Here is a 25,384-nt window from a genome sequence, read left to right on the forward strand (position 1 = left end):
TTTAAAGGGAACTGGATTAATTATATAAGTTAAATAAGAATGGGGCTAACAAACACCCCTTACTAGACTCCCCTATCAATAGAAAAGCTTTTAGATGGACCTTTCTATGGTGCAGCCTGAGTGCTCTGGCCAATATGAAGATTTTCAATCAACCATATCCATAGTGGATTTCCTTAATTTGTTCCAAAGTATTGATCTAGAAATGCTGTCAAATGCTCCTTTAAAATCCTTTAAAAGGCTACATGAACTCCTTCTGAAAGTGAAGTATCTTTTTCAGAGAATCGAAAAAGAATCAGACTGTGGTCTAAAGTAGAATAACCTCTTCTGAAGCCAGTTTGTTCCTAGCCTAGGATGTCATTAGATTCCATCCATTCCAGTAGTTTATCCAGTAGGTAAGAGGAGTATTGCTAGCTTTCAAACATAATTTTTTGTCCGTAGACCTCATATTCAACATTTGTAAGTGGAAAGTTGTCCATAGAGTCCAATTCAAATGTATTGGGTTTCAAAAAAAGAAACTTCTAAAAAAACAGGGCAATTAGGAGGAACATGATTAAGAATGCCAGAATTAAAAGCAAATTTGTTCTCAGGGAAATGACTACATCTCCTTTCCCATAAAATGTGTTCATTATTGATATTCTCTTCAGTTCTGCTTGAGCAGGCCTGTCTATTGGTAGTTTTGGTAGTTTTTTATATCTAAGTCCTTCCGGGTGCTATGAGTTGGAAACTTGTTCCTGCCCCCGGATCACTGCTCTCATGCAGCAGTGCCCCTATAATGAGCTCCTCTTTTGCTGTCGAAAGAGTAGGTTGGTTTGTGAGTCTCCTTGCTTTTAGCTGGTTGTCTGTTTGCAATCGTTTGTCTGCTTCTGAGTACTGGCATGGCTCAAAAAGCTTTAAGAAGTGCACCTGCTGTAGTGCAAAAATGACTCAAACAGATGAGCACAAGTTATGTCTGTTTTGTCTGAAGGAGGAGCATAAAATGTCCACATGTTTTCAAGGTTTCACCTATCACAAGAGATCAATTTACTTACATTTTTTTCCTGCATTGAGTTCAGAGAGTGAAAGAAGATTACACTCCTTAGATACTGGGAGGACATCATTGTTCTCCCTAAAATGGACAAGAAAGTTCTGTAAGGACAAGGCATTATGTTTCTCAGGACCTTACAGAGGAAAGAGGGCCTCTCCTCAAACAGTTTCTCAATGGATTGTTTCCACTGTCAAGCAGTGTTATGGTTTAGCTAATATACCATGCCCCCTGGAATGTGTACACACATTCTACCTAGGGCCTTGGTGTCTTTAGCTGCATTTTGGAATGGGGTGCCACTGAAAGAGATATGTAGAGCAGCTACCTGGTCCTATGCAGACACTTTCATTCATCAGTATGCTCTGGACCTGTAGGCAAAATTTGAAGCCTTACTGGGAAAGGCGGTGCCTCAATCCATGTTTAAATAGGTAAGAAGCATACCCCACCAGGTGGTGTTTAGCACATTAGAATTCCCATGTGGGACTTCACAGAAGTTGGATTATGAAAACAGGGATGCACTTATCTGTAACTGTTGTTCATTGAGTATTTTCTGTATAGGAACACATACTCTCCATCCTGCTGTGTTGCATGTTTTCTCTGATGGCATAAGAGGTACTGAGGGTAGAGGTGCTGCTGTGTGGGAGGAGGCAGTCCCTGGGTGGGAATGAGTTTCTGGCTCTAGTGCATAGCACCCCCTGGAGGCTTTAAGCTGTAATAACCTACTGATAGGCAGGCCTGCTCATGCACAGTACTCGTGTGCCTGCACAGACGATATTTGATGAACAACAGTTACAGATAAGTGCAACCTTGTTTTTTCATTCTTGTTGCAATAGAATAAGATGAACCTACACATAGTTATTAAGATTCTTTAAGGGTTTCAAGAAGCTTGCAAACTCTTTTAAAAAGGTAGTGTGGTATACCAAAATTAACAGAAGTGCAGCAACAATTGATGGCCAAATATTTACAATAATTTTCCAAATTTTCAAGCATTTATGTTTCCTTAAGCACCTATGTCCAAGTAGACCCAGTAATGAGTTTTGTTATGTTTTGTTATGTGGATTTGTTATGAGTTTTGTTATGTGGATTCTAGTGTGAACAGATTCCCCAGCACATTTCATTGTGATATTTTCATGTACAAATGTTGTTTGGGACTTTTAATTGCTAAATTGTTAATCCTGAAACTTCTGAGGGGCAGAGTATATTTTTAAATGTACCATATTCATCTCAAACCAGTGAGAGAAGCCATTAACTCATTAGATGACAACATAATGCTAAAGGAAAATAGGGAGTCTGAAGATAAACTGCATGAAATCTGTGCATCTGTCTTCCCAGTGAAAGATCTTGGACAGACCTATGACTAAACATAATTAATTAGACATGATAAGAGATGACATGCTAGGGTTAATTTACAAATTAAATATGAACAAGTTACTGTGTCTGGATGACTTATCCTGAGGAATTTTCAAAGTACTCAGATTATCTGCATCATTAAATCTGGTCTGCTTTCCAGAGGACTAGAGAATAATGAACATATTAAATGTTTTTAAAATATCTTTTAAGAAGTATAGAAGAAATTAGCAGCTTCTTAACCTCTGTTCCTTGAAAATTAGTGAAAAACATTATTAAAAGTAGAATTATTAGAAATAATCATCATGGCTTCTGAAACAGGAGCTCCTATCTCAACTCTTTGGATTTTTTTGTGAATGTCAAAAATCATGTGTATAGTGGTGACCTAATAGGCATTTTGTATTACAGCTTTTAACATAGTCCCCCACTAAAGGTTCCTAAGTAAACTTTCCAGTCTTGACATGCCTGGAGACAGTTTTGGGATGGATGGGGGCCAATCAAGCGCAGGTTAATCCCAACAAGACAGAGGTACTATTGGTGACCCAAAGGACTGATTCAGGATTTGAGGTGTCTCTAGTATGGGGTTTCCATTTGCTATAAAAGAGTGAGTTTGAAGTCTGGGCCGAGGCCTCCTGTTGGGTAAATAGCTAGCAGTGGTGGCCAGGGACACCTTCCACCACCTTCAGATGATGATCCAACTATAACTTGTCCTGAGTAAGAAATATACGTTCACTGTGGTCCATTCCCTGATAACATCTAGATTAGATTAGTTCCATGTATTCTATGTGGGGCTGCACTTGAAGACTACCTGGAAGCTACGACAGATATACTGATTACAAAACAGCTTACATCATAATACCTTTATTGAAATTTATGGGTCAACTACATTTGGAATACTATGTGAAGTTCTAATTGGTCGATTTCAAAAAAGTTACCAGAAAACCAAAAACATTGCAAAAGACAAACAGAATGATCCATCAGTTACAGAACCTTTCCAATGAAATGGTAACAGATTTTTATTTTAGAAAAGTGGGAGATGGGCAGGCATTATAGGTTTATAAAATTTTGTATTGCTAATGGAGTTTTTCTTACAGGGTAAGAACTTGATATCATTGAATGAAACCGATAGGCAATTGAGGACAGGCAAACTTACTGTTTTACACAATGTATAATAAATAGACCATAGCGTTGTACTTCCCGCACGGGCCAAAGTAGTAAACTTTAGACATTCCTTCTGCATTTCCAAGCTGTTTGTAGAACCAGTACTCCAAGTGCAGCTGAGGCGCTCTGGATTTGATTGGTTCCAGCTTGATTGCTACATATTCGTTCATGTAGAGGTTCTTCCCTAGCCAAAGCTCCCCAAAGTTGCCACAGCCGATCTTCCTCCTGACCTGGAAGTTGGGGCCCACCATTAAGACTCTGGAGTTGGTCCCTGCCGTTCAGCTCCCATGAATGCTCCGACCTCCACCTGTTTTAGACATCTTTTTGCTTTCCTCAGTCTCCCCTTTCCCTCCTCTCATCAAAATCCATAAGTTTGTGGTACCCCAACCTCTCCACAATTACGTCGATTCCATACAAATCCCAACACAGCTGAAACTTGAGGTGAGGTTGTGGGTTAAGGGGAGAGGAGGGAGATGGAGGGGAAAGGAGAGGAGCTGAACAGAAGCTGATATCTTCTGGGTTAATAAACCATCATGAGTGGCGGAGGAGGGGCGATGCTCCACCCGCAAGTGCCGTGCTAGTGGGATGTCAGCCCTCTTGCCGGTCCCTCCAGGACTCTGGCTGGCACCTCTGATGGAGTACTCTTTGGAGAAGATGACGATGACATGGCAGAAGATGGGTGGAACCAGCTGGCAGCAATCCATCACTTCTGAGCTGCCTTTCCTCCCACCCCCAGCAGGCCGTCCAGGGGCAGCGGTGCCTCTCCGTCTCTTTAAACCTCTTTCTTTTCCCTGTACAAGCAAAAAAAAAAAAAAAAAGCAACGCCTTTACTCCACCGGCGTAAGTTAAATGTTGTGCTGAAAGCATGTATTTACAGTAATGTGTTATTCTGATTCAATTCAAGTTTTAGCAGATTCTCTGATACTTGAGTCCACTCAACCTTCGTTTTCCACCTGCATTGTAAGAATGCTAACACAGAACCTATATTAAATGACTGTGAACATGATATTAAACACTAACTATATTTTTGGTGATTATGATTTTACCATCTCCATATTCTTCACAGCCGAATTTTGATGGGATTTTATGTGCAAAGAGTCTAGATAAGCTAGTTGGCTGTATTCCCTAACTATAATGAATACTTAAACCACTAGTACAAGAGCACAAATACTTCATGGTAATTAGCTGGTTTTTTTAATTTAAATACATCTTTTAACTTTATAATTTACAGTAATTAACTGCTTTTGAATTTTTAAAAAACTCTGGCTCTGTGTCTTCTGTTATTCCATTTAATCCATAATTCTAGGATATAAATATTGTTCCTTTTGAGTTTTTCATTAGAAAAGGTTGTTTTAATAGTTGTGCTCCACAGGCACAGAGCTGAAATGTGAAACTTTTTTTTCTTGCATAATCTCGAGCCAGTGTTGATCCATATGGATAAAAATACACTACCAAATTTGGAATTGGATATGTGGCCATTGGGAATTTGTAAATTGTTGTTATTTACCAGTATAATATTTTGACTTTAAAATGGCAAGACTTCTTGATTTATGTTTTGGTGGGTTTTTTTAAAAAATTGCAAATTGTTAAAGGGCTAAACACTGAATCTAATGTTTACTTATGCAGCATGTTGGTCTGATTTTGGTGTGGTTATATGAATTAATAATTCATATTAGTATTATATATCAGGAGTGGCCAACGATAGTTCTCCAGATGTTTTTCTGCCTACAACTCCCATCAACCCCAGCCATTGGCCATGCTGGCTGGGGCTGATGGGAGTTGTAGGTAAAAAAACATCTGGAGAGCTACCATTGGCCACCCCTGTTATATATGAATATTTTGTGATGAGTACAGATTGTCTTTGCTTTTATGTCTCTCACTTCCAAAATGAATTTCTGTGAAATTAAATTTCAAATGCTTTCCTGATTTGTCTCTGTAGGGGTAATTGTATTGTGTGATTCACATTTATATGTTGCCATGGTACTGAAAATAAGTGTAGAGACTCCAAACAGATATTTGCTACAGGAAGGAGGGAAAAGAAACAAGTTCTTATTTTAAACAACTTGGGTATTTAATAAACAACAGATGTTGCAAGAAGTTAGCAACAAATGAAATATAAATAGAATGAGATACTTACTTGCTAGACTTTCTTATAGGAAAGTTTATTTCTAAGGCCCTGGATTTCTGCTCATGCTTAGTGCTACAATTTTCCCTTGTATTTTCTTCACAGATAAAGACACAATAAATAAAGTCAGAGATCTCCGTATGAAAGCTGAAGATTATGAAGTAGTGAAAGTGATTGGCAGAGGCGCATTTGGGGAAGTTCAGTTGGTAGGCTATCATTTCATATATTCATAGGGCAAGAATTTTCATTTTAAGTTGGAAATCTTATGCTATTTTAACAAACACTGCTGTGGACACTATGCCAGTAGGGGTACATTCTGCAACATGGGTGTGATTTTCGTAGGGTGTTGGTTTTTTTTTTTTAGAAGTTATGGTAATTGGTTCTTTTTATGGTCCTTGTGTATAGGCACACCAGGGCCTGCACCTATGCAGACTGCTGTTCAGACTGTCCTTTTGCAGGATTTCATCTTTTGCTTAAAATTAAAACCTCCCATACTGATGAGGACACAGATTGTCTCCTGTTGCTGGTGCTTTGTTGACTAGCACATATTCCCACTGATTCTCTGCCAACAGCACTACAAATCCTTTTGGTCATAGTTTTGCTGTCCACTTTGCTTATCACACCTTAAGATACAAGTTACCACTTTAGTACCATCACATCTTTTATCTCTACCATCAGTACCCGCTCAGCTGTCAGTTCCTCCTCTTGTCATCACAGGAAGCACCAAGACATTGTTTCACTTCTTAGATGAAGATGGGTAGTTGTGTTTGTCTGTAGCAGTAGAAAAGAGTAAGAGTCCAGTAGTAGCTTAAAGACTAACAAAATTTGTGGCAGGGTATATGAGCTTTCCTGAGTCAATGTTTATTACTACTTCAGTTTTCATCCAGCAATTTGGGTGGAGGTGATTGTTATTCTAATTCTGAATCTGCAACGTCTCTGATTTCTTTTTAGTTCTTTTAGTTGGAGAATATAGTTACCCATTGAAGGAGTTTGTTGAGGTGGCCTCTTTGTTAGATCTAGATATCAAGCAACCTACATTTGCCATCAAGGGTCCAGTCTTTCAACTAGTGGATTCCAAAGTATATATGCCTGTGCTTTTCAGGTTGCCAAGAATTTGTAGGACAAACCATCCTCATTGCTGTCCCCTGTGTGTGTGTTTATATATATATACGCACACATAGTTAGATATATAAAGGTAGGTGTATATTCATCAAAGAGGATTTCTTCATTTATATTCTACTTTTCTCCCCCCAGTGATGATCCCTCCATCTTATCCTCACAACAACCTTGTGAGGTTGGTTAAGCTAAGAGGATGTGACTGGCCAAAGGTCACCCAGTAAACTTCCAAAGCAGAAATGGAATTTGAAACTTAGTCTCCCAGATCCTAATCCAACAATGTGATCCAGATCCTAGTCCCATCACTTTATATCACACTGGCTCTTCCTGTTATCAAAACCTCTCCTATAACTACTTCAGCTTATAAGGAAGGCAAAAAGCTTGACATCATGGGATGGAACGGTTCTGCTGAACTTTTTCTTTGCATTGCTAAATATTTGCCTCCCTCAATACAAAAGGGATCTTGTAATGCTCTTTGGATCAAGGTTTTTCACCTCACAGACTATGTATTAAGGACCATGGCAAGTATAAGGGTCTTGCCCTGTATAAATGTGCTCCTGTTTATCGCTGTTGCCTTTGAAGCTAGAGACAGTGGCCAGCCTAGCCATTCTGCTTCCTTTTTTTTTTTTGGACTTTAGCTTATATCCCTTTAGTCTGTAACCATTCTGTGAAACTCAAGATGGTCAAGGAAACTTTTTCTGAGGATCGTTTCAGTTGATGTTTGTGGGACAAAAGGGCACACTAACAGAATAGGCAGGAGCAGATCACCTTTATATGATTGAATTTTAATAATGAAGCACAGTGACCAGCTAACTTGGCAGTATAAAGGATAAATCCAAAGAGAAATTACTCATATAAGCATAGTTGGCTCTTTGTTGTTCTCAGCATTTTGATCCAGTCACTGTACCATTGAACACAGTAACCTCTTGTCAATTTTGCCTAACAAACAAATCTCCAATAACAAATGACCTCTGTCAATAATAAATGACCAAAAGTCAACTCTCAGCGAGATGCCCTAACTGATTCTTTTCCCTGTTTTACTTACATTCTGTTTTGAAAGCTTTTTCTAGACATGGCTCTTCCCACCTCAGATTCCCCCCTCTCGTTTATATAAGTTCCTAGGAGGCTTGTTTTGACTCTACCTGTGCTCCTGCCTTCCTCCTCCTCCTAATAATAATAATCATAAATCATATGCAGGGGTCATTTTGTACAAAAATAGGTGGTGGTGCTTATTAGCATAACTCATTAGCATATGCCACCCCTCCCCCCCAGCCAAAAGCAACCCAACGCAAAAAAGGAGAGTACTGGGCAAGTGAGGCCTGCTTGGGCTAGCCTCACTCACCTGGGGCTCTCCTTGGCTGGCCCTCCCCGCAGTCAAAAGTACAGCAAGCCACTTGCCACCCAAAATCACATAAGGAGTGGAGAAAGGGTGGGGTTAATGAGGGCTGCTGGGGATGTGGCAAAGCTCTTGGTGGCTGTCTGTCTGCCCGCTCTCCTAATCCAGGGATTGTTATGCAGCTGTACCTACTATTCAATGGACAAGGTAGGTGGGGAGGAGGAGGTGGAGCCCTCAGAAAGGCTCAGGAGCTCCTGCTGAATTGAAGGCCTGATCATATGGCAGTTTGTGTAGTATGTCCAGATTGTCTGGCAGCCAGAAGTGCTAGCTTTTTTAGTGTTATGCACCACTAGGTGGCGAGCTAATGTTTTTAAGGCAACAGACAGTTCAGAGGTGGTTTGCCATTGCCTTCATCTGTGTCACATCCCTGATATTCCTTGGAGGTCGTCCATCCAAATACTAGCCAGAGCCGACCCTGTTTAGCTTCTGAGATCTGATGAGACTCGGCTATCTTGGTCAGGGCCTCCTTCCTCAAGGTGGTATATTAAACTTAGTCTTTCTCCTACTACCGCTCCTCAGTCTTCTATATACCAGCAATATAGTGAGATCACTTCCTTGGTTAATTGGTTATCATCATCGAGGTTCACCATCTGTTACATTTTGGAGTCTCTAGCTGGTTTTATCACAATTTATTAAGTATCCATTCAGATGGTTAACAACATGAATCGTAAAATTGAGTTATTGGTTGATGAGATGAGTCAGCACTTTTCTGTGACCTGCTACACCAAAGGAAAGTTACACTGATGTCCATAGATCCTTATGTGCCTGCATTATCAGGATTGTCTTTTGCTGCTTTTTGTCTGCTAGAGCAGGCAGAATGAGGATTAGCACATGTCTTCTCAGCATCTGAGTTCTGAGCACAACTGTAATAAAGTTTCACTATGAGCTGGTGCTACTAATCCACAGTTATAGTTCACTCACCTAGGGCAGTTATGACCTCTGCTGCTTTCACAAGGGTTATACCTATTCTTGAACCCTGCAGGATAGTCACGGTCTCAGTTTCCATGTGTTTGTAGCATTATGCCCTGATATACATACTAAACTGACATAGCCTTTTCAAGGGCTGTTCTCCTGATATCTCCAGGAGTAGGTTAGATTGCTACTTTCATGTTGGTGTGGCTACTCATAGATCATGAGGAAGGACAGGTTGTTTATGTGTAACTGAGGTTAGTTGAATGACCTTTTCTATGGTCACATAGGGCATCTTGCTTTCCTAGTTGTGCCTGAGAGATGAGAGAAAGCTTATGGCCTTGATTACCTTCAGCTAAGTAGGAATTTGTGCTCTAAAAAAGATGTTGAGGTTAGGTCTACAAGGTTCCAAATGATGCTAATATGGCCTGTTCTTCCTCAAAATAATTATTTCTAGGGGGGGGGGGAAGGGGGGCGCTTGTTCTTTAAAAACTGACAAAGAGAAAGGGAGTAGGAAAATGAGAACCAATCGGCATGTAATGAAAAGGCTATATTTAAAAGCAAAAATTATTTAGAATATTTAGGGTGGTTGAAGTTCCTTGTTTGTACTTCTGGTCTTCTCTTTAAAGGGAACAGTCTTTGTTCTCATTTTTAGTTTTCTTTGTTTCTCATAACCCACATGGCTCTGGTCCCTGAAAGAGTTCACTTGACAACATCAAGAATATATAAAAATGTTACAGAAAACAAGCTTAATAAATGATATATAATTCAGTTTCAGAAAATTTACCAAATATAGGTTTGGATCCTGTGCCTCCATTCTGTGTGTGCTTTTGTTTTTTTCTGTTGCATAGCGTGACTTCTTCTTATACTAGGCATTTTGGGGCCCCTTAAAATGTTGTCCTTGTGCCAGTCCCCAGAGGAAACCTTTGCAGTAGAATATTGCCTTAGTGTTTTCTGAGAAGTATTGCATACAGAATGAAGGTATAGGATCCAAGTAATAAAATCCTAAATCTAGGAAAGGTATTGAAATATTTAGTGTACAGTCAACAAACTGTGCCTATGGGTGAGATATTTTAAAAACATAACTTTAGAATCTTAGCCATGCACATCTTCAGCCTTCCATTCCAAAAACCTATGTTTTGTTATAACGTACATGCCACAAATTGCATTTAGTCAGGGTCCCAGTGGGAGAAATCTGTGTGTATGATTAGAATGGATTGTGTTGTTTTTTATTTATGCTAATATTTTCTTCATCTTAATTTTCCCTTTTAAAGGTAAGGCACAAGTCATCAAGAAAGGTCTATGCCATGAAACTTCTGAGCAAGTTTGAGATGATAAAAAGATCAGATTCTGCATTCTTTTGGGAGGAGAGAGACATCATGGCATTTGCAAATAGCCCTTGGGTTGTGCAGGTATGTTGAATAATTTGTTTGGATTTACAGTGCAAGGTTTGGTAGCTATTATATTTATTACTGAATTTAATAAACTTACTAGCTTCCATGTGGATGATGAAAGTAGCATTATAGGGGCTACTTTCTGACAAAGTAAGGTTTCTGCACACATATGGTATTTTACAAAAACTGCCCAAAGTTAGAGGACTGGCTATGTTCCAGAAGGGACAATATTGAGAGCAGCTAAATGTCATTTGAGACCTCCCTAAAAAATATAATGGGGGAGGGAATAGAGGAGAAGTGATGAACCAGTCTAGGCTGGTAGAATTCGAGGGTGAGATTTCTAAATAGTTTTTCCCTCCCATGGTTGATTTGTTTAATCACTTAATCATTCTAGTGGGGACACCAAGTTGCTTACAATACAAGAGTCCAGTGTAAACAGCCCCCTCCAAAAGTCTTCTGAGTGCAGGACAGTTGGTCTGGGTCTTTCTGTCTCTCCCAGCAGATTATCTTTCCAACTCCAGCATGAGAGTCCTATGGCTCTTGCTCATCAGCTTTCACTACAGAGTTATGCCTTTGGATCAGCTTTTACCTGCAAGAAAGGGGCAGGGCAGAAGCTTCAGCTACAAGGTCTTATAGCCAACTGGCTGGTGTTCCGATTCTCTCTTCTCATTGACTGGATTTACAAATTTAAGCATTTGTTCTTTAAGTGTAAAATTGCTAATACATTTGATCACTAAGAAGATGAAAAAGTATGTTTTTTAAAATGTTGTCTCAAGATGTTGGTAGTATAGAAAATTGCATATCAGTAGTTTGTGTTAGTAAAATATGTAGTTTAAGGAGCATCTAAGATGTGGTGCTTAAATGTTCAGTTTTTAAAAACAATCTCCTGAAACAATGTTGTTAACAGTGAAAGACTGTACTTTAGGCTTTTTAGTTTTTAAAGCAAAAATGCACTTTGAATAGTTTGTAAAATATGCCTTAGCTTAGTTTTTAAAAAGATAGCCCAAAGGTCCCCAGCCTTCATGAACCTGCAGGCACTTTTGGAATTCTGACACTGGATGATGAGTGAAACCACAAAATGGTTGCCACAAGGGGCAGAGCCAACCACAGAATCTTAGGGAGGTAATAACAACTTTTCAAACTCTGTTTAACAGATTGTCTTTAGTTTATCTTAAGCCATACAGTGAAGATCCTTGTTACTATGATAGTAACTACTATCAAAACAACTTCTTAAAAATCTCCACAGCCAGTCAGAAGCCCTACAAGGCAGAATTCCCACCTGACCCTCTCACTTTCTTAAAACACTTGGTGGGCACTAGGAAAGTGACACCATGGTGTCCCCAGACATGTGTTAATGCGATTGTCTGTTTGATGTCTGCATTTTACCCTATGGGTGGAGATGTAGCTCAGTGATAAAGGAAATGCATTGCATGCAAAAAGTTCCAGGTTCAGTCCCTGACATCACCAGTAAAAAGGACTAGGAGTAGTTGTTGTGATCATGTGAAAGACTTCCACTTGAGACCCAAGAATAAATAATAATGATCTTGAAAGATTGGTGGACTGACTCTGTATCGGGTAGCTTCTTCTTTTTGTTTTTATTTTATTTATTTATTTACAGAATTTGTATCTCGCCTTTTTTTCTTACATGGTCACCAAGGTTCATATGACCTAATACAGCAGAAGCGGACTTCCTAGTTGAATCTGGTACTATACGTAGGAACAGAAAATGTTGTTCCTACATGTAGCTCATGTTGCAGGTTTGGGAATCAAAATACATTTGTATTTTTAAACATTTTCCCCTGATTTTCTATGGTACTTCAGAACAATATTCAGACTAAAACAAAAAACATCACCAAATTGTAAAATTATTTTTTAAAACTATCACAGTGATATTCACCCTGCTACAAGATGGTTTTATAAACGTTCTGGAAGGCTGGCAATGATGGTGCCTTCTGTCCTATCTCTGGGAGTTCATTCTATATGATGTTTGTCCTAACAGAAAACACCTGTAAGTATCAGCTTCCTGTAGTGAAGGCACTAAAAGGCATCTGTTTAGTAACTGCTATATGGAACAGAGCTTATATATTATGCACAGGGTTTATATATAGCAAGGTTTCAGGCTATGAGAAACTTTAAAAGTAAGGACAATAACCTTGGTTCCTGAGCCCAGAAGCACATTTGGAAATGTAGCTTTGTGTGCTCAAATACAAACCAAACAACATTCCTGAAAAGTTAAAAGACCATGTAAAGAACAGATTTGCATTACTAATTTCAAGTGAATCTGAACCAGAAAAATTATGGGTTGAAGCCAGTGATATAATCATGAAAGAATGCACAAAGACTATTCCTGTAACCAAAAGAAAAAAAAGCCTTGATGAATGACTGAGGAAACTCTTAAAATTGCTAAAGATAGACTTGTGCTTTAAGAGAACATTTTTAATCTGCTTTAAAAGAAGTTTTGATGAATAAGAGAGTAATTTTATTTATTTCCTTCTGTAGCTGTTTTATGCGTTCCAAGATGACCGTTACCTTTATATGGTGATGGAGTACATGCCTGGTGGGGACCTGGTGAATTTGATGAGCAACTATGATGTTCCTGAGAAATGGGCACGATTTTATACTGCAGAGGTTGTTCTTGCGTTAGATGCAATTCACTCCATGGGCTTTATTCACAGGTTTGTATGCTGTTTTTAAATATCTGAGGCCGGTGTTTCATCCAGTATTTAGCTTTAAAGTAAAAGGTAAGCAATTGCCATTGATTTAATCTTTCTGTGATAATCATCCCTGAATGTAGTAGAATTTTCACCTTGAGAACAAATTGGGGATGATGCTATGCAGTATAAGGAACATAATTATTTTCTGCTTCCGCCCTCATTCATAAGGTGGCTAACTTACTTGAGACCGACCCCATGTTTTTCAGATTCATTTTCTGAGGCTCTTATGGGTCAATTTTTGCATGTAAGGAACTCTTGGTCACCCCTGATCACATGTTGTCAATAAACCTGTGTTTTCTTATATTGGCTTCATACATTTGTCATATATTCAATGCTTAATAATTTCTCACACATTTTTATTTTGTTATTTCTCAAAGAGCTCATTTTAACATAAAAGTTGCAAATGTATACTATTTGTGATATTGCATGTACAAACCTTTTTTTAAAAAAGAACACCTAAATTAATTTAAAACATTTGATTTATTCTTTCCAGAGATGTAAAGCCTGATAATATGCTGCTTGATAAATCTGGTCATTTAAAACTAGCAGATTTTGGTACCTGTATGAAGATGAATAAGGTTGGTATATTTAAATGCTGAACTAACCTCTTCTACTAAGGGCAACCAGTTTTCCTAGTAGTGGAGCACAGAAATCGATATTTATGCTAGCTGCATTAATTATTATTGACAATAATAGTGAAATACAGTCCGTTAGCTATTAAAAATGTGAATTTTTGTAGTAATACAAAAGCAGTCAAAAACATTTTAAACAACTTTATTAATACAAAGGACATAGAGGCCTAGTGCTATGCAGTGATCACTTTTAGTCAAGTGAATGAGAATATGGTTGCTTAACAGACTTGCACCTAGGGTTGTGAGACCCCTGGCCTGGCCATAAGATCCCTCAGTATGGGGAGCTCCAATCTGCTGCCACCCCCAGCTGGCCAGTAGGGGGAAATCTTAGTCCCAAACAGGGATGTTGTGGATGAGGTCCCTGATGTGATGATGGCATTGCTCTGGGTTTTGGGCAAACTCTGCTGTTTTTTAGCAAAAAAAAGGTTTTGCTCAAACTAGAGCATTGTGCGTGATGTCAAAGATGCAATAAAGTCCCTTCTGAGTGATGTCATTGTGCCTGCAAAGCACGCATATCAGAAGACTCCCAGAGCAGCACCAGGATCCCTTCACCAGCGGGGAGGCAGGGCTTTTTTTGTAGCAGGAACTCTTTTGCATTTTAGAATACAGACCCCTGATGTAGCCAATCCTTCTGGAACTTAGGCCCTGTACTAGGAGCCCTGTAAGCTCTTGGAGGATTGGCTACATCAGGGGTGTGTGTCCTGGTATGCAAAGGAGTTTCTGCTACAAAAAAAGCCTGCAGGCAGGTATTTCTTGAGAAATACAAGATGTATGTAATCAAGGCACATCTGATTGTTGACTCCAGGTTTATCTCACTGATGGTGGCTCTGGTTCAGTTTCAGCAGTGTCATAGTAGAAATTGTGTTCTCTCAGAGCCATCACTTACATGATGCCCAGACTTGGCCACATAGCTAAACATTCCAGGATAGTTTGGGAATTCTTATATCAGTCCCTCAAATTCCAGGGGATGCCATGTCTTCTTTATGGACATTGTTCACTGTCAGCCCAGCCAATTTCTCTTGAAACTGAACCACATTGATAGGGCAATTTCATGGTGTAAGTGTAGTGGAAGTAAACTCAAACAGCTCTATTTTTTATTTTTTTTTTGCTTGAAAGCCTAGGTAGGCTGCATTTGGTTCATGGGCCAAATGTTGGCCACCCTGGCTCTATGCTTTTGAATAACATGTTTTTCTTGAAACTGGTTTTTGGATCCCAATGTTTGAAATGTCTGATGAGCTACAACTGTAATAATGAAATATTTTTCTAAGCCAAATTTCAGAATTTTCTTCAAACTATCATGTTTTCACTGAATTTTCTTTCTCCTGTATAGGAAGGTATGGTACGATGTGATACAGCTGTTGGAACTCCAGACTATATATCTCCAGAAGTATTAAAGTCTCAAGGTGGTGATGGTTACTATGGGCGGGAATGTGACTGGTGGTCAGTTGGTGTTTTTTTGTATGAAATGCTTGTTGGTGAGTTATCAGAAGGATCTGTGTTTTGTAAATGTATTTTGTAAATTCATTGTATTTTTTACTCTATGTTTCTAAGTTGTTTAAAATAGCTGTTTTAATTTAGTAGTTCTCATTTGCTATTTACAAATTATCATTCTGTGCAAGAGAAAACCTTGATCTCAGTTTTACAGTTAGTTTTACACAAACCACATTCCTTTATTTACTATTTAATATAACTGTTGTAGCTCACTCCCAGTAAGTTTTCTTTGGAAGTGTGTGCATGTGTGTTTCCTGAGCAAGCATGCTGACTGCATGCCTGCAAAGTGATTGCATAAGAGAAAGCAAGAGCCAAGCATAAAAGTAATAGCTGGATGAACTGTGGAAAGCATTTTCAGTTTTCCATTTTTCAACTTTAAAGTGCATTTATAAATTTGCATTGTTAAATTTTTGTTTAGCGACTGCTATCCTGGACATCTGGACGATTCCACATATTGGCTATCCAGTTTGATACATGCGTGTGCATCTTTTAAAAATAGATTTAAATTAAGATAAAAGCTTTAGCAATTTTTCTTAATATTTTTGCAGGGATACAAAAAGCCAAACAAAAAAAGTGTCTCAGTATGCATTTATAGCTACCAGTATCTGACAGTAAGAGGACTACACTTTTTTCTCTCATCCACATAGTCCCCTTTCTTGGATAAATTTTTAAAGATTTCTCACTCACTGGCAGGTGGCCTAGTTAAAGTTGATAGAGGTCTTAATATATATGCAATATCCAATAATTGTGCAAATTGAATCTGTAAATGTTAAGAGAAGACCTACTTGGAGAATAAATAAATATTTACTTAAAACAGGGAATCTCTGAAATTTATTAAGAAAGAAATAATTTCCAGTGATGTAGGAGTTATTTAAGGCATACATAGAAGGGAAGTTGATTTCACAATTAAAGATAATGAAGAACACAGAGAAGACAAAATTAGAAATTATTGGAGGAATAAAATATTGGATAAATTATCATGTAATGATAATGACAAAAGAAAATATTTCTTTGCAGAAAAGGTTTAAAATATATGGTGCATGTCTTGCAGCATAATTATTGATGAGTGGCAGACAGGAGTTATTTGAAAATGGAAATAAAATGGTAGACCTGTTGAAAGGCTACTTGCTGGAAACAAATCAATAAAATACTTTTCTCAAATAAGATTTTTAAAAATTCAAAGCTATATACAAAAGAAAGTGCCACAATTAGAAATAAATACCTTTTTTTAAAAAAAATAGTTTTGCTACAAATTAGCCTTGCACATAAAAGGGCGGAAGAGTGTGTGTGTATTTCTCTCTCTCTCTCTCTCTCTCTCTCTCCATATACATATACACACACAAACATAGAAAAAGGTAGGATAACATAGAAATACCACAGTAGTTCATTTATACATAAACAACCATATTTTGGCCGACAAGAGCATAAAAATCAATAAGTAGAGTTTGAAGACATTAAAGATGCTTTAAGTGAAATGAAACAAGAGAAGGACTCAGGTCCGGATAGCTTTTGTGAGGAATTTTATGTTGCATGCTGTGTAGAATTCTCTCCATACCTGCTGAATCATTTTAATCAATGAAAAGACGTTACTAAATTTGGATTGCAAAATCATGGTACCTATAATGGCCAAATGTTTTTTAAAAAATTGTATAATGATATATAAATAAGGAACAAACAGGATTCATGAAAGGAAGGAAGACAGTATAGAATAGCAGGTGGCTGATCAGTGTGAAGGATGTAATTGAACAAGGGTGCATACCATCTGCCTTCTGCTTTGTAGCTGCAGAAAAGGGCTTTGATAGGGTCAAAGAAAGAAAATAAAATCTAGATAGGAACAGAGAAATCCAGTCTTTTAAAAACAACTTTTCAGAATAAGCCAAAATAATTTCCTCAGTTGTGTTGTCAGAAGAATCCATCCATCCATCCATCCATCCATCCATCCATCCATCCATCCATCCATCCATCCATCCACCCTTCCTCCCTCCCTCACTCCCAAGAAGAAGTGTGCTTGCACGCAAAAGCTGATACCTGGAATAAAATGTTGGTCTTGAAGCTGCCATGGGGCTCTCTTTCCTCCCCCTCCCTTCCTTTCCAAAAGAGGAACAGTAACCCTGGAGAAGGAAGCAGAAGCTCTGTGTGTATGTATTTGTGCGCATGCATGTGTGCGAGAGTGTGTTTATATTTCTTCTGCAGGAAGCAGCCACAGAGCTCATTGTGCCTGTGTTTGTGTAAGAGAGTGAGTGAGGGGAGAAGGGAGCCAAGAGGCAGGAAGCAAAGAGCCACTGAGGGAGCTGGGAGAAAAGGAAGCTACAGTGCAGCTGCAGTAGCAGTCCTGGGAAAGGAAGCAGGAGAAGAAAGTTGCTCAGGGGCTGGATCAGGCCACAGATTGCATGTTTGACACCCTTGGGTTAGAGGCTACATTTTACATTTAATTCTCCCCTAATGGTCCCAGTATACTTTTGATGCTCTGGAAATCATTACTATGTTTAGACAGAACATGTAATATTTTTATGTGATCTGCTCAGTTAAGACCATGGACATTGAGCATTGCTGTTGGATTCTTAGCATACCTGGGTAACTAGCATTTTCCATTTTATTATTTTAGATATTTGATTATATTGGATTTGTATCCCGCCCTCCACTCCGAAGAGTCTCAGAGCGGCTCACAATCTCCTTTACCTTCCTCCCCCACAACAGACACCCTGTGAGGTGGGTGGGGCTGGAGAGGGCTCTCACAGCAGCTGCCCTTTCAAGGACAACCTCTGCCAGAGCTATGGCTGACCCAAGGCCATGCTAGCAGGTGCAAGTGGAGGAGTGGGGAATCAAACCCGGTTCTTCCAGATAAGAGTCCGCACACTTAACCACTACACCAAACTGGCTCTCCAGTTTGGTTTGAGTTTTAACAGGCTCATACTAACTATATAAAATTTTAAAATGAGAAATGCATACTTCTGCTCATTTACCCTAGTCCAGGGCTGTCAAACTTATTTGTTATGAGGAACGTCCGGATCTGACATAAATGAGACCTTGTTGGGCCAGACTATGTCAGGTTGAGCCAAGCCATGTCAGGACGGGTCATGTATGTGCCTATTAAAGATTAGGTAGCAGAGAGATAAATTTTACAAAGAACACAGACAGACACAAATATATTGTTTAAAAACTTTAAAAATGCTTAAAACGTTAGCACTCATTGGTCTTAAAGATGCTTTCTTTGTATTTCTCCCATGGGATCCAGGGAACTGGGCAAAGGAAGCTTTGGCTCTTTCCTTCCTTCCCCAGGGGACCGGGGGGGAGGGGGGCTCAGCCAATAGAAGGAAGATAGGCTTGACTCAGTAGCTGTGCTGTGCAATTGAGAGAGCCTGGCAAAGCAAGCTATGCCTCCCCAAGGGAGGAGCCAATGGAGAAAATAGAGGTTTTGCTCTGTAGCTCTTGTGCGTTGATCAAAACTTGCAAAGCAAGCTGTTGTTCAGAAGGAAGCAAGATATAGGGAGAAGAAAGCAGGTAACAGCAAGTTGCCAGTTGCTAACAGGATATAACAGCAGATAACAGCCAGTTGCTCCGGGGCCTGATAGGAGCCCTTCGGGGGCTTAGTCTCTAGTATAGGCTGCACTCTGAACTGGTTTTTTCCTTTGTCCACCTAGCATTTTGCTTCCTGTAGCTATTATTTGTTACCTAATTTTAAATTTCTCTCACTGTGTATATATGTGCTTTTTAAAACAGGGGATACACCATTTTATGCTGATTCATTAGTTGGAACGTACAGTAAAATTATGAACCATAAGAATTCTCTAAGTTTTCCCGAAGATAATGATATCTCAAAAGATGCGAAAAATCTTATTTGTGCCTTCTTAACTGACAGGTAACATAAAATAATACACTTTCTGAGTCAAAATGTGAGTTTAGGAATGATTTTTCTGTGATACACTTCTGTTTTTGATAATATATTTTTTTAAAACTATCTGCTATGCTGTTAGGCTATCTGGTAATAAAATATAGTGTTGTTGCTGTAAGATAGCCTTTAAGAGGTACCTTGGAGAATAAAAGGTATTCAAACGAGGCTTCCGATATGTTACTTTATTAAATAGTAATCATGATTTAATAATGATCATGCATAATCCCATATAGCACATTTAGTTTTTTTCTGAAGCTGCTAGAAATTTAAATTTGGATGGATTTCTTAGTATGTTGTTTTCAGGGTTTTTTTGTATAATATTATTCAATCCAAATTTTAATACAAGAGAGTAAGCCTTCCTTAATCTTAGGAAGTTCGGTTTATAAAATGCAAAGTGCAAAACTTGTATTAAATTCTATTTTATAAGCAAATATATTGATGGAATTGTAAATCCAGTGTCTGGAGTAATATAAATTGGAGACTGCTTCGGCTGTGAAAGAGTTCTGTTCTGTCATAGAGTTTTGTTCTATAACAGGTATTGTCACAGTAGTTAGTGGCCCAGGAACATGTATTTTAAGGGGAGGAGGTATCTGACATTCAAAAACTTTATTAGATTGTGAAAATTACGGAAAGTAAATGTTTTTAATTCTGTTACTGTCAAACACATGTAAGAGTTAACCCCCTTGGCTCTTTCACATAAAACTGACTTTGGATGATTTACAATACAGAAAACAGTACAAGGGATGCTAACGCTTTCCATGCCCATGCATTTCTGTCCCCAATTTTGGATTCTAAATAATTCAAAATACATAATAGAAACCCTGGCAAGGGGAATCGCTGCTGAGAGATCTGATTTGGAGCATAGAAAAAGCCCATGATAAAGACTTGCCCCTCCATACCACTTTTCTGTTCCCATTTTCTGTTCCCAATTTCTCTCACTGGAAATAGCCTTTTGAGTTTGAAAAGTACTACTGCATACATTACATTTACATGTGCTTATTATACCAGATAGCTTGCTGAGGGCAGCTGAATAGGGATGTGGTGCATTCACATACCTTTCATTCCTCATATCTGTAGAAAGTACTACATGCTAATAGACTTGGGGATGTATTGAATGCTAATAAACAGTGGGTGCCCCCCCCCCCCCGCATAGGTGCCATATCCATGTATGGAACAAGACTGAGCCCCTTCATGTTATTGTTTTGGCATAGCCTTTGTATCTGGCAAAGAGAATTGTATGTCTTTTTCACAGAGTATGTATTTATAATTACTCATATTCAGTGGGAATATTATGGTGACAGAACTTTATGTTAACATATTATAAGGTGTCTTCTGAAGATTTCTTGCTGCTATTTGCTACTGTTAACCTATTAAACAACTCATGATTGTTTTAACTTTGGCAGTTAAAAAGCACCATCCAAGCAGCCTTATTGACATTTCTGCACTCTGTGACAAGTTCAGTGAAATTAAATTTCATATTATTCATAATTATAAATACAAGTTTAATTCTTGGCCACAGGATCATACAATAAAATATAATATTCAAAACTAATTCAATTTTACAGGGAAGTCAGATTAGGCCGAAATGGTGTAGAAGAAATCAAGCGGCATCTGTTTTTCAAAAATGACCAGTGGGCTTGGGAAAACCTGAGAGACAGTGAGTATCTTTCTGTGAAGAAGCAACTTGTAATTTTTCCTGTATACCAAACAATACAATTCAAATATTCTTAATGGAAAACATTTATTTGTCTGTAACCTATTTGATGGCACTTTAAATTGTTGGTTCTTTACATTTTAAAGGGTAGTTTCCCAAACAGCTAAAGATTTAAGAACTGTGTTCTAGGGATGTGGATTCAGATATTTCTGGCCAAGATATATATCCAAACAAATAACCTATTGATATTTGTCAGATATACTCAGGTATCCAGAGAATATTCTAGTTTTCCAGAATACCAGCAATCAATTTATCTAAAGTTCTGGAAATATTTGAGGCTGGCATTATAAGCTCCAGGCCTATTTTTCTTCAATTTTACAGGTTTCCCAAGCAATGGGATCAAACTTTAGGAGGGTTTCACTAGAGCTATCGGCCCAATAATGACATTTTTCTCACAACCTTTCATGGCTCTCTGAACATGGACAAAGGGGATAAAAAGCAAGCCTGCTGCTTGACTTCATTTCAGGGCTAGAGTTTTTGAGTGCTGCTTGCAGCTCTGATCTATGCATTGGATTTCTGCTGCTTGCCTTCTTGAAAAAATTTTCTTGTTCTGTACCTGGACATCCTCAGTGGACTTCATTGTAAAATATTATTTCAAGTTTTTCTGTGTGTTTTGTTTTGGCTGGGAGATACTGCCCTTCCTGGAGCTTTTAAAAATAGTTTTTCTTGCCAGGTTGGTTTGGATTCTCTGGTTTGATATTGATTATTTTTGTATTTAGGTGCTTTTGACCAGATATTGCTTTTGTGTGTTTAGCTGTTGTATTTTTTCTTCTGGATAAAGCATGGGATTTTTTTTCTCATAGGAAACAATAGAGAAATGTAGGATAGCTGAGGGCAGTTAGTGGTGCAGCTGAATGTAGGTTGCAATAGAGAAGTCATGGCTTATATCATTAAATTTTTTACAATAACTAATGTGACAAAGATAGGGTATAATGCACCATTTGAGCCTTTGTGGTTACCATGGTCTTACGTGTGTGTGTGTGTGGAGGAGTGGTTTGATTCTCCACTCCTCCACTTGCACCTGCTGGCATGGCCTTGGGTTAGCCATAGCTATCACAGGAGTTGTCCTTGAAAGGGCAGCTGCTGTGAGAACCCTCTCAGCTCCACCCACCTCACAGGGTGTCTGTTGTGGAGGGAGAAGATATAGGAGACTGTGAGCCACTCTGAGTCTCTGATTCAGATTCAGAGAGAACGACGGGGTATAAATCTGCAGTCTTTATACACACACACTTTAGAAGTTTGTCCTCAAGTATAAAACTGACCAGGTGTGACACTTCTGAAAATCAAATGATGACCAAGGTTGAATTTTTGTGGAAGTTCATTAGAATGAATTTTCTTTTTCCTATTTAATTTGAAGTCACTTGTGTAGCTAGTTTGCATAAAACTTTTAATCAGCTACTTCTCTCAGTGAAGTGAGGTCAAAGTTATTGGGCAGAATGTTATGAATTTATTTAAAGTTGATTTTATTTATTTTTAAATAGAAGTTTTTTAACCTTTGTGCAGCAGGAATTAAGTGTCCTTGTGATGTCTATCAGTTCATCACAAATATTATACTTTTGAGTATATAGTTTCTAATATAGTAATTCTTGTTTGTACTGTTGGTAGCTGTAGCACCAGTTGTGCCTGATTTAAGTAGCGACATTGACACTAGTAACTTTGATGATCTGGAGGAAGATAAAGGCGAAGAAGAAACATTTCCTATACCAAAAGCATTTGTTGGCAACCAGCTACCTTTTGTAGGATTTACTTACTACAGTAATCATCAGTAAGTACTGTCAGAATTACAACCTGTGAATTGAAAGGTATTTGTATTTTTTAAAGTATGATGGAGATAAAATCAGTGGAATTTGGGACAGATGTCACATATGTAGCTAAATTCTTTGTATGCCAAACAAAACAAAAAGACTGTAAGCTACTGGTGGAGGATAATAATTGAAGGGGCCAGATAAATCTCCCAGAGCTTTTTCAGAGCTACCGCATTTTTTCTAGTTGTTTCATTAAGCTACCTCAGATCTTTTTACTACTAATGGCAACTAACAATGATGACTAGTGAGCAGGTAAGTAGAGGAGAGTGCTCAAGCAAGTGGGTAGACTTAATTCACATCACCGTTTAGATTATTAGAAATCAAAAAGCCTCTCATGTTTCATTATTACGCTGAAAATTTTTTAAAAATATAAAAACAATAGATTCCACAGGTCCAGAAGTAAGTAGTCAGATTAGAGATGCTTCATGTTTATTATGCTAGAAAACCTTAGCATTAAATATCAAATTAGTAATTTTTCTTGCCTAATGTTAATTCATCACAGGAAACGCTGGGAAATACTTCATACTACTTTACCTAGAGATTTGTTGCAAAAACGTTACGTGTCTAATAAATCAGAGATTCAGCAGTCCCATTCACAAGCATCTGCAGCAAGGACTCCTCAATCAGAATGCGCTCACAGGTACAGGTTTTTAGGAGTTACTCTGTGGACTCCCTTGTATGTTTATCACTTTTGCAAGTGTGCTCTAATTTATTGAGTTCTTACTGCAGACACCTGTGAATGAACTGTTGATTCTCCCTTTGAGGTGGAGGACATATTAATGAGTAGTGAGGGTATCTTGATGGGTGTTTTGCACTATCCAATCAGGGAGGCAGCAACAGTTTTTTTCATCTTCCTGTCTCTTGCCTGTGGGAGCCACCCCCTTCAGTTCTTTTCCTTCCTCTACAGGGAGGGAGAGTAGCTTAGATCGGGCCTTGTCTAGATATTCTTATTTAGCTTTACTCAAATTTACATATTTTTCCTAATAACTACATTTATATACTTCCTTTAATTCGTTCACTGTTCTTCCATATATTCTAACTCATTTTGATGAAGACCAGCAAATAATATATAGAGTGCCTTCAGCAACGAGAGCCATTTTAAGTCGTCTTTTTAAATTCTTAATTTCTTTTGCAACCTTATTCAGTCTGCTGTATCTTCCCTCATAACTATCTCATATACTTTTTTTTGAATCTTTTCAGTGTTCTTTATTACATTCTTAACTCCCTTGAAGAACAGCAAGATACATAGAGAGGCTGTCTCCTGCTGCAGCAACCATTTTTTGAGTTCTTCTTAAATTCTAAATTCTTTAATTTCTTAATCAGCCCTATTCACTCATCTTGCATCCTAACTATCTTTATATACTTCATTTAATTCCTTTCACTGTTCTTCCTTACATTCTAACTCCTTTGGGAAAGAACAACAAGTTATATAGAGAGGCTGTCTTCTGCTGTGGTGGCCATTTTAAGAGTTCTTTCATTTACTGAGCAAGCTCCCTTCAACCGCTCATATGGTAGATCAATAAGGAGAAAGCAAGGGCATTCCTTCTGCTGAGGAGTGGGGCGCTCCCCCTCATTGCTGGTGCCTGGCAGGGCACAAGAGGAGTCAGCATGTTCTTTTGGCTTGCCTTGGTGTCCCCAATGAAATTCCCTATGGGCATAAGTGGAGCCAGCATGACCCATAGTGGGCCCTGGCATCCCCAACATGATTGCCTAAATCTTATGGTGACAGAAAGAATGCAAAAAATGCTGTTTGCTGCTGCTGGCTTCAGAGGCCATGACTACATTGGGCTAAGAGCAAGAAGCTCTATGGACCCAGATGACATGCTAGATTTTCAACGTCATGGTAACATATGTGAACTCGGGCTGTTTCTTTACTTCCCAGATTCATCTCATTAAGTCTGGAAGGCTTCAAGTGGTTCCCGCATAAGCCTCATAAACAATGTAGTGCCCAGTGGGAACCATCTAAGCAATTACTCAGTGTGCCAAGTAGTGGCGATAGCTGTGCCCAATACTGGCAGTGGGTCTGCAGACTTACCTATGGGTAATGTGTCTACTTTCCCCTGAATTCTAGTCTTCTTCAGACTAATTTTGCTGGAGGCTACCAAATTATTTCACAGTGGAGATGAATAGACAGGTCCCTCTCCAACTCTTCTTCTTGCTCCTTTCCTCTGATGGGGGATTCAGAAAACACAGCCTCTTCCAATGGGAGACCCAGCTGATTCCTTAAGGTGGCTAAGAAGGAATCTTATAGAACACGGGGAAAGAGAGAGATATTACTTGCCCCCCCCCCACTCCCATGTGGGCCAGGAGACCTAGCAGCCCTACATGATAACAAAAGCAGAAGGAAGGAAGGATCTTGCTTGTTGAATGACTATGTGGGTGATGACTAATTAGCATCAGTACATATCTGACAGGGGTTAAATAAGTGGGCTCCATCCTTTTAATGTAAAGCTGTTTTTCCATTTACATCAGTGGGTTAGTGAGAGAGGACCTGATCTGTGACACTAACAGCATTAGAGCTATAGCTGACCACTTCAAAAGATATGTCTGGTCCAGTGTTCCTGCTAAGCTGAGTTAGCGTGGGCTAGCTCACAGATTTTTAGCCTCCAGCTCACACATTTCTGTCTTAGCTCAGGAAAGAATGACCCCAGAGCACACTAATTAGTG

General features: G+C 38.7%; 1 protein-coding gene across 2 annotated transcripts in view; it reads left to right on the top strand.

Annotated features, from left to right (window-relative positions):
• The window catches only part of ROCK1 (Rho associated coiled-coil containing protein kinase 1), a 131,047-nt gene that overhangs the window by 40,444 nt on the left and 65,219 nt on the right, over window positions 1-25,384 (top strand). For both annotated transcript variants that reach the window (XM_060243924.1, XM_060243925.1), the window contains exons 3-10: window positions 5,760-5,860; window positions 10,350-10,487; window positions 12,969-13,144; window positions 13,677-13,761; window positions 15,146-15,290; window positions 19,027-19,165; window positions 20,764-20,855; window positions 22,518-22,677. In XM_060243924.1, the coding sequence (XP_060099907.1) occupies window positions 5,760-5,860; window positions 10,350-10,487; window positions 12,969-13,144; window positions 13,677-13,761; window positions 15,146-15,290; window positions 19,027-19,165; window positions 20,764-20,855; window positions 22,518-22,677 (1,036 nt within the window). The remainder of the gene's footprint in view (window positions 1-5,759; window positions 5,861-10,349; window positions 10,488-12,968; window positions 13,145-13,676; window positions 13,762-15,145; window positions 15,291-19,026; window positions 19,166-20,763; window positions 20,856-22,517; window positions 22,678-25,384) is intronic.

This window comes from Heteronotia binoei, chromosome 7 (assembly GCF_032191835.1).
Source record: "Heteronotia binoei isolate CCM8104 ecotype False Entrance Well chromosome 7, APGP_CSIRO_Hbin_v1, whole genome shotgun sequence".
NCBI lineage: Eukaryota > Metazoa > Chordata > Lepidosauria > Squamata > Gekkonidae > Heteronotia > Heteronotia binoei.